This window comes from Homalodisca vitripennis, chromosome 1, assembly GCF_021130785.1.
Source record: "Homalodisca vitripennis isolate AUS2020 chromosome 1, UT_GWSS_2.1, whole genome shotgun sequence".
NCBI classification, from domain to species: Eukaryota; Metazoa; Arthropoda; class Insecta; order Hemiptera; family Cicadellidae; genus Homalodisca; species Homalodisca vitripennis.
This window is the reverse complement of record NC_060207.1, coordinates 111,605,010-111,618,753: the sequence shown is the minus strand read 5'-3', so window position 1 is coordinate 111,618,753 and position 13,744 is coordinate 111,605,010. Positions and strand designations below refer to the sequence as shown.

The 13,744-nt window shown below is 30.2% G+C and overlaps 1 protein-coding gene across 3 annotated transcripts in view; it reads left to right on the top strand.

The window, feature by feature from the left end:
* LOC124369265 (SPARC-related modular calcium-binding protein 2) overlaps window positions 1–13,744 on the top strand; it is an 89,926-nt gene that overhangs the window by 54,673 nt on the left and 21,509 nt on the right. The window contains exons 5-7 of one of the 3 annotated variants that reach the window (XM_046827168.1): window positions 680–772; window positions 2,793–3,029; window positions 10,489–10,572. In XM_046827168.1, the coding sequence (XP_046683124.1) occupies window positions 680–772; window positions 2,793–3,029; window positions 10,489–10,572 (414 nt within the window). The remainder of the gene's footprint in view (window positions 1–679; window positions 773–2,792; window positions 3,030–10,488; window positions 10,573–13,744) is intronic. The other 2 variants (XM_046827176.1, XM_046827186.1) reach the window with 2 other exon arrangements.

The following is a 13,744-nucleotide window of genomic DNA, read 5'->3' as shown; positions in this document are numbered from 1 at the left end:
TACCATCAACACTGGCAAAAGTAACAACTCATCAGAATGATTCTTGGCTCTCTCCATATCATAGGAACAGCAAAAAAGAAGGGAGATTTTTTCTCCCTTTTTGACCACTTTTCTTAGATCTTCAACACATACATAACATACCTTATTCGGCCGCCCAAGTATTTATCCTGATCTCCAATGTAAAGATTCCAAAGTATGATCAGATAAAACCTTTTTCACAAAGTCCGGAAATGTTTTCTTGGTGTTTATTAATCAACCAAACTCACCACAAATATAACAAAAACTGTCACAGAGTTTTACAACCGCGGTTTAGACATTGTGGTTGAGCCACACGTGTACAAAACGCGTGAAAGTGAGGTTAGATTGGACAGTAAACAAACATCAGCTGTTAGCATCAAATGGAATCTACCTTTTTTGATCTTTTAGTGTGTTTCAGCATGTGCTACCAACACATTTTAAGACCATTACCTCTACTTTTTTGATTATATTTAACATTCTGTAGAAATCGCTTAGTTAAAAAAATGTTACTTCAAAATGTAAAGAAATTGTGGGTGATTACAGCTTTTTAAGCATCATATTTTGGATTCAGCGACCTTAAAAAAACATTAGAATAAGGTATTTTTAGTAAAAAAGTTTTTTTCATCGTTGGCCTGTGTAATTAAAGATTTTTTGTGATTAGATTGCACAAGGATGGATAAATCACAGTTTGTGACAAACCTGGTGAAGATCTTCCGCAGTGAATACAATAGACAGCCTCATGTTGTTGTAAATGGTAAGTTGTAATACTATTAAAATAATGCTATTATTAATGTTATAATAGTAAGTAATACTATAAAACAGTGCAATAGTCAAGATGGAAGAGATTATAGGGAGGTTACACTACAAGCTCTCTTGAGATTTCATACAGTGATTGCTAAATATCATCAAAGGGAACAAACTATTTTGTAAATGAAACTACATTATAGCTATCAAACAGTTGCTATCCAAGTGAATGCTACTTTTTCTTTGGCATGGAGTAGAATAAAGGAAATTTGTATGTCTCTGATGCATTTGTTTCCGGAAACCATGTGCTTTACTTAACACTGTTTACAGGCTACGTCATCATCATACGTCACTTGCATGACAGCCGCATTCTAAAGGATTTATTGACACATTGCAAACTTTAACAAGCAGAAGACCATTGTATGATGGGGAGAGTCTGTAACAGCAATCAGAATGGTAGCACAGAATAAGGAAGCTACAGTGTGGGCTACTAGAGAATGGCGGTGCCACTTAAGCAATTGTCACACTCACATCTCAGTCCGTTTGTCACGTTACAAATCTCAATGTAAAACTGCTTGGATCATTTACAAGGGTCCTTCGTCTTTGTCAAATTTAGAAGGTCTTCTGTTCAACTGTTATTATTAATATATATTTAACCCAATATGAATATTTTGATCTTAATGTGAGTAACTACGATGGCAAGAATAAAATCGTAGAAAAACTAATTTGTAAAGAAACACATGTTACTAAGTACAATCATGTGATACAGTAACTCATGTGATAAAGTTACTTTGTTGGATCGGTTAGTAAGACTTTCATTACGTTTTAGGCCCCTTCAACAATCCATTGTATCATTTTATGCTTAAAAAACCAAGATATGAAACATTTAGTATTTGATAACATTTATAATTATGTAAAATGTTTTTAACCAATTCATTTTTCATCAAATACTAATGTTAAAAGAATATCACATAATAAATTCATATAATTTACATAATAAAATGGAAGAAGGAGGGATCACATAGTTTAGGATTGAAAAGTCTCAATGATGCCCACTACATTAAAATATTGTATCGTCAAGTTTCAAAGAGATATTTTTCTTGTAATATATTTAAGAGCAAATTAACTAATTGTAGATGACTTCAGCATACTAAGTTTTGAAGTAAATTGTGATTAAACGATCAATGTTTTGTAACATATGTTCTGAATTATTGTATGAACAATGGTGACCTAGGATGTCTCACAATTTTATATGTTGTCTGAAAAATGGTAGTACCAGTCATACTTCATCTTGAAAAGAAGCATTGCATATAATTGAAAACAGAAGTAAATTTTATAAAATTATGAATAAATGGTTGTAGAATCAATGAGAAATAAAGATCTAGCAATTAATGTGACAACAGAGTCATTTGTTGACCTTTACAATTTAAACTCCAGAGATTTATTTGCTAATCTTCTCGAAATAACAGATTTAAAAGTATAGAAATATATTTTTAGTGTCTACATTTCACAATGAGCCACTTTTATTGAAAAACTTACATAACAATTAGTATTGATATGTATCTCCATCACTCTCAGCCATAAAACTAGAGGGAGTGACTTGCACATTGTATTTACAACTAGTGCTAGAATGCACCAGTGATTATTTTTTAACTTCATAAAAACTGAGGTTTTATTAATTGTTTGGATACTACTGATAGAGCCAGTTACTAACAAATACAATACCTACAGGTTACTCAGCAAACTTTGTCACTGGTTCCCATGTAGTTGGGAGAGATTGTAATTGCATAATTTTACCTACGTTTTTGCAGAGATGTAATTATGCTATTATCAATGTAGGATATGTAATACTTAGTTCTGAATGGTACACACTTCTAGGCCACGAGTTTTAAGGTTCCCAGAGGAAGGCAAGGAGAAATGTTTGTTTCATCCTAACATTGGCTTGATGTAAATTATAGTTATGGTGTAAACAGACACGTAGATGAATATTCAATGACTGTCATGTGATGTAAAGATACAACAATTGACAGATTCAGAAGATTCGTCAGAGACAGACAGACGAGTTCTGGAGTGGAAGTTCAACTCACTGGATGAAAATGGAGACCTGATGCTAACCAAGAATGAGTACTGGGCTCTGCGTGAGTTGGTGCGGAAGTCTGTGAAGCCTAAGCGATGTGCACGGGCATTCACACGAATCTGTGACCTCAACCGTGATACCAACATTGCCAAGCCCGAGTGGATGACCTGCCTTGGCTTGGATATCAATCGTAAGTATCCATTCCTCTTCATAAATTTATTTCGGCTTTGAAACTTTTATATAGTACAAATATAATTAAGGAAACATCACAATAAACATAAAAATGAAATATTTTAATTCATATATTCAACAGAGAAATACATCAAAGAAACCCTTAAAAATCAACAGAATTTTGACATGTGTTTTTAAAAAATATAATAAAAACTGTAAAGTTTTTGATCTTCAAGTTTTGTTTGTTTTAAGTTGGTTTTGGTATAAATACTTATAAGTAGTGTTTACTCAAAGCAATGATTGCTTAATTCCAAAACAGACAATTACATTTTTACTCATATTTTCTTCTATTGTTAGCTACTGTACTTATTTAGCTTATTTGCTTAAGAGCATTTTGATTTGGATTAATATAATTTTTACATTTCTTATTTATTCTTACTTTTGAAATACAATAATAGGTATATAAAACATTATTATTACATCTTTTATCTCATAAACATTTTTTAACATTTAGTGTGAATTTTGGGTCATGTGTTGGTGTTTGGCATTTCCATAGCATAAAAACTACTTAGTCAGGAGATATTAACCCTTTGGGCACAAAACTAAAATTTTTCTTTGTGTCTGAGAAAAACTGGCAACTTTTACCCAAGAATTACCAAATATTATTACCCAAACTTTTTGGGTTGTTGTCCACATTTTATATGTTTAGCTGTATAATTGTTAAAAGTTGTACATAAATCAATGTTATAACAGTAAGCATAGCATCTTTTTATAAAGAAAATGTAAAATAAAAAATAGTAATAACAAATCTTTTTGCCAAAAATCAAGTATATTTTTTTGCCTCATTACTTAAAAAAACCAGATGTAAAATATTTTATTTCACAACTATACAGTTATGTATATTTTATTTCAAATATACAGTTCATATTTTTTACACTACAGTAAAACTGTAAAATAAAATCTTTATTAGTTTTACAACAAAAATACACTTTTTACAACACTTTGAAAAATATTCTATGTTCGATTTTTTTTACACATTTTTTACAGTTCATAATTTGTAGTGTATTTACAATCACAAATTTTTGTGAAAATCCATATTTCAAAGATATAGTATATTAATATAGTAGATACACATAATAAATACAATTGATTTGACTATAAAATAAAATTCGGAACGCCTTGTTATCCGGATATTACTGCTTTTCACCATTTCCAGGCACATTCCTATAACAGGACGTTAGTATTTCACAGCAATTCCTCATACATCCAAATATCCGAGTGCCCAAAAGGTTAACCCTTGCATTACCAACATCGGGATGTCGCCAATCTACACATAAACTATCAGCATTTGGTTTTCCGGACATTGGCAAAAATAATTATTTAGTGAGCATTGTGTTAAGAAGGAAATACTTTATATGAAGATAATTTTATTTTATAGAAAAAAAACCACATTTAAATGTATTGAAATACAGAAAGAGAGATCACACTGTTATACTCTTCACTAAATGTTTGACATTGTAACATGTAAAAGAGTTAATAATTTAAAATAAACTACCTTTTTAGTGATCTGTAAGTGTTTTTGTAAAGGTGTGCATTTTTAGTTTATGAACGTTAAAGATTGGATTATTAAAAAAAGATTTATACTTATGCGACTTCAGTATTTGAATTTATGAATTATGAAGGTCGAATTTATATTTTAATAATTCTTCAATAAACTAAGTTTTGGTAATGTTTTGTTTAACTTCGACAATTGCATTTTTGATTTACAAGTAACCAAGACTGAATTAATTTTTGTATTTAGGAATGAAATGATTTGTAATACTTCATATAAACACTCATAAAACATTGTTTATAAAATTATGTCCATGTTTTTTAATTGGTTCAGAATATATTGTGTATCAACTATTGATTTTGGAATAAATATTAAGTTGGATCTACAAAATTCTCATTAAAGTTATTCTGAAAACAATAAAAATCTTCCAGCATCATTACCAAAAAGTTATATTTTTTAAATTGTAACATAAAAAATATTAATACTTTTTCTAATACTAAGGATTTTTCATAAAAACAGCATAAGAAATTGTATTTGTACATGATCATTAACAACAATTATATGATTTTTTTATTTAAAATGCTGCAAAATGTTCAAAACTGGGCTGACACTTTCAAGATATATCTCAGGTGAAAGGCCTGGTAGGTTTGGAACAGGCTGTGAGGAAATTTTGTGGCAGCAAAAGGATTAAGCTTTCTGTAATAATATTACAGGAAGTGAAACCATTTTCCAGAACCTGAAAGTTGCTGAAAAGTTATTAAAAAAAATACAAAAACCCTCAGTCCTTGAATACAATTTAATATAGCCTTATGTGCCAAAATACACATTAGTTTGTGAGCTTAGGAGTTCTTCAGCTATGTTTTAATATAGCTGCATTGCTCTTAAAGGAGGGCTATGTTTTAAAAGTGAAAGTTTTACAAAGTTTGGATTTAGAACCTTGAGAAACATGATATTGGCACTGAAATGTCTTGACAATCAGAGGGTCCAGAATGCTCAAAAAGCAGCTTCCAATCTTGAAAATAACATTAGACAGTCAAGAAATTTAGCTAAAAGAAAGCTGGAGGATCTTTATACAGAAATTGAAGACCCACATGATCCTTCTTACTGTGTAAATCGTTAAAATAAAATATCATGGCAACGTGTTGTTTTTTTTGTCTCATTTTCTTTAAAGTTGTATAATTTTACTTCTTGCATATCTCAAAAATTGCTAAGCTTACAAGAACAACATTTTTAGAACATTTTACTTACATTATTATTAAATAGTTCTGTACATTTAAATTATTTATATTTTTAAAATTAAATTGAAAAACTTTAATATAAAAAACTAAAAAATAAATAATATTGAAAACAGTTTTTAATTTTTGTTTGTTTAAAAGTGGAATTAAAAAATCTCATGTAAGGAACTAGCCCATCAGTTATAAAAATAGGTCTCTGTCTTTTTCTAATTAAAATATATAGGTTAAGCTAACATTAAGTTGTTATGAAAGGCAGGCTTCCCAGCACTACAGTTTATATCACTCCAAACTAATCATAAGCGAACACAGTAAACTTATTGGAGATTACTGACTAAATATTTTATAAGTGATTGACTCTTAATGTAAAAACAGTTTGATGAAGGAAATATTACATTTGATTAGGATGTACTGTTTTTTCTGTCAAATCATGTAATAAATTCAGTAAACTAGTTGAAGTAAGAAACTAAATATTTTTAAAATTCTAAATTGCTAAAGAGTGAACATTTTCTGATAATTTAAAACAATTATAAATAAATTATTATATGTACTATATATTATTTTAAAATAGGTTAGAAATGAACAATGAGACTTGAATAAATTGTATTGGTTGTGCAATGATGTAAATAATGCTTTAGAAGCTTAGCTCTTCTGAGTGACATGCAACTCAAGAGGCAGGCAGCTCCTTGGTGAGAGAAACCAGGTCACAATTGCAGATTGCGATAAATTGATTAATCTCTGGGGAATGTTTGGTCGTAACTCACTCAATGTCACTCACTGTCAGCCTGTGTCTGTCCATGTCACTCAACTACTTGTCTGGAAGGTGACTGCCCTTTACCATTGTATAAGAATATAACTTAACTTTTCATGAAATCGGTAGTTGAATTTCCTTAAGAAAGGAATTGATCATCAGCCTTGCTGGATTTAGTGGTGGTCAAAATGGGAGGGTTAAAAAAATTACCACAGAAATTTGTTCACAGGTCATACTTTTTACTTAACACTATTAAAGCCAATTCAGTTACATCAGTGTCAGCCATTGGTACAGAAACTGAAAGTAATGAAATATTACATTATTGCTTCAAAATAAAGAATTAAATCATTATAAACTAAAATTGTATTTACAAAAAATATATTTGACTTAAAAAGCACAGAAAATAAATTTCAAGTAACAATAAAGGACAAAAAACAGTAGCTTAACATTAAAACTATACATGTATAATTTTATTCAGTGTTTATGTTTCTCTTCTCTTATTAATAAACAATTTGATGAAATAATCATGGTCTGAGAGCTAGCTGGCCAAACAATGTTAAACTTCTAACACTTACACAATTTTATTTTTTATCATAAAATAATCATTTTACACACATGATTAATACCCATCCAAAACCTTTTTAGTTTTGTTAGTACTTTTATTTGGACATAAAGTTTCAAATTTGTTATATTTTCTTCTGTATATCTGTACTTTTCTACAGGTATATTCCAAAAGTATACACTTCACAATTAAAAATATAAAGTGTTTGGATGCATATTAATCATATCTTTATAATTACACATTTGCTATAATTTAGGACCAAATATAAAGGTGTAAAAGTGTTTGATATTTAACATTGTTCTTTCGTATGGGGTAAAATTCAGTCAATTTACTACTGCCAGCTCAAGATGCAATAAGATGCACCTGGTTTGTAGATAAACTTCTTTAAAGAAATAGTACTGTTAACCCTTTCAGTACTTTTTGGACTGTTAACCCTGTCCAAAATAGTGTTGTTTTCTAAAAAGGTTTAGATTTTAAAATGCGTGATATCCAAAAATGATCAGCTCAAATTGACATTTTTGCGATATTTTACTAAAACATTTTTAAAATTTTTACACATCATATTTGCTTGAACTTGGTTTTGTTTTTCTGCTAATAGAATTATATTTCAGGGATATAAAAATGTATAGGTTTATAATTTTTTTATCATAGTAATTACAATTATGAACCGCTCCTGAAAATTACCACAATGTTAACAAGAAACTATAAAGTCAATCCTCTGCCATAGCAACTGAGTGCGTGCCATGACCATCAAAACTACCGCATGCTTCTACACTGAGTATTGAATGGAAACATAAAGTACAAAATGTTATTTTTACTGTGAACGGAATTAAATTCTTTTTCCTTAGCTACCACAATTAAAATGGGTTGAATATGACTCATCATTTGCAAGTAGAAATTGAGAGGCTATCAGCAGACAAAGAACATACACCCGGGAGCAGGTCAGGGAGCAGTAGCCAACTGTCGTCAACTCTGACCCATAATTAGTCCACTGATAGGCGCCGGCGCTTCTCACTTGTTGACATTAATTAATCACATGTTGATAGAAAAAGCCTTCATGTGAATGTTGAATTTAGCTCCAGTTCACCATCTTCTTGGTGCAGTGTCTGAAATCTGAGACTGTCACAGACTTCACAATGTGTTGCTTTCACAAACCAACAGTTTTTTTGCTTAGCGAACTTGGTATAGTTCATCCATTTGTAACTCCTAATAGGCAGAGTTTTCCTACTTTTAAACATTGAAAATGTAACAAAAAGATACATTCTAAATAAGTTGCTTTTAGCCCACAGTCAAATACATAATAGCTGCAGCCATGGGATTAAGTAAACTTTTCTTAATATATGAATGAGTGGTTTGTAGTCTGTGACTAAATAAAACATTTTCCTTTGACCAAAGCTTTTTATATATCTGGATTTTTTAAAATATAAACATATTTTTTCAAAGTTAATATTCCTTTAATTTACCCTGTTGCACTCATGTCCATTAACTATTCCCCTTTTTGTTCCATAAATACCTAAATATTGGTGCATCTCCTTATACTCTAATTTCCCATTGTGGATTACATAACATGTCTTAAAAAGAAGCCACCACTAAGGTTATGTAAATTGGACCAGTATCAATAATTTCTTCTTGAAGAAGATTATTCAGTTATCTGATGGTGTTAGAGATTTAGTGAAATTCTATCAAATATTAACTTAACTTAAACTTAGTTGCTCACTGGTATTAAGTATAGAACCCTCCCTCTCAACCACATACTCGTTATATTGCCTTACTGTTACATATAATTCATTACTGTGTTGTTATATGTGTTATTCATGTTGATATGCTTGTCTGGAGTCGTAATAATTGAATTGTTTGATAATATTAATTACAATTCTATTATGAATTGGCTAAGCCATCGTCAGAAGAAAAATAAGTAAATAAATTTATTAATCTGTCTAGTGTTTGTTGAGATACATCCTTAATTAAAAATATTAAGAAGATGCTTTTTAAATAAATTTATTTCAGGGTCATTCACATTCAAAAACATACACATAACCACATCTTATTTCCATACAAAAACAATAATAAATACAATACCTGAAATGAATGAATTTTTCTTTATAATAGGCTATGTATTGTTTTTATTATGATTTGTATAACTAATTACTATTGTATATATATTCTGCAGTAGGTTGTCATTATTCAATACGGTGGTCAGCATTAGGCTAAATGAACAAAGGAGAGTTTTTCACTCTTTTGGAGCTACTCTATTATTAAGGCACACTTTCGTTGGTGTTGCCAATGGCTTTCTGTAGGGGTTATAAGCTTGTTGCTAGAAAACTGAGTCAACCAACAAGCATGGCTGTTCCTTGGATTGGTGACCGCTAAATGACCTTTTCCTTGCAAGTAACCTACATCATTCATGTATAGTATAATTGATGGTGGTTCAGAAGTCACATTAAGCTGTTGATTCATTGTGCCAAAAACACAAAAATGAATAAAGTTCTGAAGTGAAATACAGTTCTACGTTTATAATAGCCAATCATCACTAAACACTTTTTTTATAATTCAATTGTTGGAGTATTTATGGAAAATATTGTAAAAGAGAGCTAAGATAAGTTGGTAGAAATGTATTGCCCTCAGAATATATATGTATGTATGTACAATGTATTTCCACCTACGTAGTATATTTAATTTAGCTAGATAGGTTTTTTAGGTTTTATGATTGAATAATATCATTATTATATAATGTCTTTCTTATGTTATCTAATCAAACCACTGCACTACTAATCAAACCTAATGAAATGTTTATAAAATCCTATATAAATTAAAACAAGTGTTATAAACACAAATTGGTAATAATTTGTTATATTTCAACAGTTTTGAATCGAATTCTTTGATATTTGAATTAATATGTAATTTGAATATGTATCAATGTGCAGTATGTACTAGATAAAGAATGAGGTAATGAAGTTTCACTATAAAAAAGACTTTGTTCATATTGACTTAATTTCAATTCTTTGCCTGAATAAATTAATGTTAGTTAATGCTATTCATTCAAGCTGTTAAAAATAATATAGTTATGAACTGTGTTAATAAAATAAACATTTTTAGTAATGAATTTAATCATGTTTAATTAAATATTTCTTAATCGTTTCAACTTTATAAATAGTTTAGTACCTTTTTCATATTGTATTTTTGGGTGCATTATCTTTTCTTCCTTTTTTATTCTGCCTTGTTTCTTTCTAATAATTTTCTGAAGAACTCTTCTAAAACTGTAGTAAGCCAAGTACTTGTTGTAGAAAGCATGCTGTACTGTATAGAACTTACCTATATTTCATGCCATAAACACTTCCTTGCAGGGTGTTTGCCATAGGCTGTACATTATTATTTATTTAGTCTCTTTTCGCTTGTTTCTGTCCCTGAGTCCAGAAGGTGAGGACCATGAAGACCCAGAACCCCCTGCCCACTCTCATTTCAGAGGTGAGTCGCTCGACAACGTATCTTGGAGTTTCATTTAGAAAATAACTGTCCAAAAGTATAACTGTATTTCAATTTATATTCCTTATAATATATAGCTAAAATGTCAACGTATAATATTTTATGATATATTTCTTGATTTTAAAACATGAGGAGGTAGGATGGAGATAAAATTTGTGTACATTCAAAAATTAAATGTTGGTTTTAACGGTCAGAACCATGTAAATCCATCTGTACCCTCCCACATTTCTTCCTGACAATATATCTGCTTCAATTTGTAGCCTTTGTCTTGGACATCTTGGGCTGTATTGGTCGTAGCGACAGAACTCCATCTATACCTTTCTTAAATTTTCTTGCTTATAAACTTCCTCAAAGCTTTTTATTTTTATTAAGTTATCTTTTATAAACTGTTCTTTATTTTGGATGTGCATAATTCAACTTATAAATAAAACTTAGTTTTTGAAAGTAACAATTTTCACATTACACTACAATGTCTTTTTAATATTATTTTCCTTTGTCTCATAGACAAATTTAGAATTTTCTTCTTTTAGTTTTATTGTCTCTACCTATTCGTAATTCTTTCCTTCCTTTTGTTCAAATTATATTTTCTTCTAATTTCCTTTTTTTATATTTAATGTAGTTCTTCGTTTCACAATTTTCTTTGAACAACATTACAATGTGTGTTATTATGTTGAATACTTTTCATACCTATAACAACAATAACCTTCTTTACTTCAGTAATCATTAAAAATTAACCACTACCTGCTTTCTTATTCCTGTACATTTTTATGGGATTTTGTGTAATGAAACAAATAACTAATTTGTTTGTCATTAGGTTATATTTTTTATTGTTAGTTCAGTAATAGTCTGTTACATATATGTAACATTAAACTGATTAGTACCTGACTAGAAATAAAAGTAATGTTACTCTTACTATCACATTGACTGAAGCAAACATATGGTGCCATATGATGTAGAATCTGTACCACTGAGTATAGAGCTGCAATGTAGGTGTTAACCTCTTAAGTACAGAGTTTTCAACGGTTCTGTAATAGTCTACTGCTCACTTTCAGGAGGGTAAGTAAAATATGATGATGAAAAGAGAGATGAAGAGGGGCAGAAATGCCCATGGGGTACTTGAAAAAAAATATACATTTTTAAATAACCTTGTAGTTTCACGTATTCTATTGATGAATTAGAAATTTCCAAAGTACTAAACATACATTATCAGTGCATTATTTCTAATAAGGCTAACTATGCACAGGCTTAGGGTGACAGATTTCTAGGGTCAGCGGTGACTGGTACTTGAACACAACGAACCTCAAATCATTAGCTACTAAAATTCAGGTATTTAAACACGCCTCTACCGACATTCGTACCATCTCATTGGTGGACAGTATTTCCAATAGTTTTACTTGCTTGGTTGTTCACTCAGTGGCTTAAGAACCCCCCCCCAGCTGTCAGCAAATTCACAAAATTTGTTGCGTGCTATTCTACACTTGTACAAAACAATTTATTTCTTTTCTTCTTGATTTCAGAATACAAGAACAATAATAGTACCAAATTTTAGTTTTCTATCTTTATTGGTTAGTGCAGCAAAAAATAAATTTAAAAAAACACATACAGAGAGATGAAGGCTGTAAACTAAAAATTTCTAACTCATGTTTATATTAATTTTTTTCTTTTTTCTTATTCTTTTTACCAAAAGGGGAGGCTAATCCTTTTTAAGCCTTATTCTGTCCCCTCATGGGCCACTGGCCTGTGCGAGTATCTTATCAAACAGAATGAGAGGGAGTCGATACAGTACAAGATCGATAATACTGGTAACAAATAAATAAACAGGATCTGCGCTATCTCTAGCTCAGATCCAAAGTCTGAGACCACTTGGACATTGTTACTCCCACACAACCATCCAAATACATTTGTTTTTTCTGGACATAAAGAACAAATTCCAAAAATATTGTGAAAGAATTCATAAACACACTATTTATACAAAATGTAATAAGTTTCAAGAATTAAATTTATTGTTAAATTAGAATAACTACTTAAAAAAAAATAATTTAAATCAAGAATTCCTTTACTGAGTGAAAAATACTCAACAAGACATTCTTTTAAGCCTGTTTTTCTGAAGTATTCTTCAGGTAATTTGGAGCTTTCTAGAAAAATCCAACCTCAGAATTTCAAGAAAGATAAACCACCAGTATTGTGTTTTGAGTACTGCAGACTCACACGGACTTACATATGGCCATGGATAACAGTGTCATGTACTATATACAACTATGGTAGAAAACTTATTTATGTGTAACTAAGAATAAAAAATAAACACAGGACAGGAAGGTCATGTGAATCAGAGACACATGTAACAGTTAAAAGGAAATCTTACTTAAATAAAATGATCAAATTGAAAGTTTTGCTAAGAAAAATTTACATCTAATTTAAGATAAGTCATACATTACATTATGAGGTTTATTGGGGAAGGAAGTTCACATTTTAATAAGGAATCACAGATTATTTCAATATTTTTAATTTTTATTCTTTACATTGTTCTTCTTTATTAAACATTTGTTATATAATGTTTTATAACATTTTGATGCCAAAGACATAGAAATCTGCCACTTGTGAGGATAACCCGCCAACAGCTTCTTTTACCTTGTTATCTGTGACAAAGCTCTTACCACTGAGAAATTACTTTAAATACCAGCCTAGCATTGTAATGCAGTAACAAAACTTCATCAGAAGGTCAAGTTGCTTATTCTGTATTGTGCATTGAAGATTTATCAGGATATATTTAGGAGGAGAGTCAGGGGGCTCAAGACACTGTCTCAAACTTTTGAAAGACAAACACTAAAATTGTACTTAGTACCTTGTTTTAAGCTAGAACACATTCATGTGGTTTTAAAGTTCAACAATTTCTCTGAGAAAGATTTAAAGCCCTCGTTTTTGGAGGATATTTTATACCTCTCAGACCACCACGTGTGTCAGCCCCTTCTGAATTAATTTTCTATATACACCACTGACGGCAGCAGACTTGTATGATATTGGCATACAAAAGCTTTGAGAAAATTATGTAAGAAGTTAGACCCTACTTTTTGAATAATTGTATAGCCTTTGTATTTTTATGGAAAGTTGAGAATAACCTTGTTTTGTTTTTTCCTTTGTTGCAAAATAAATTTAA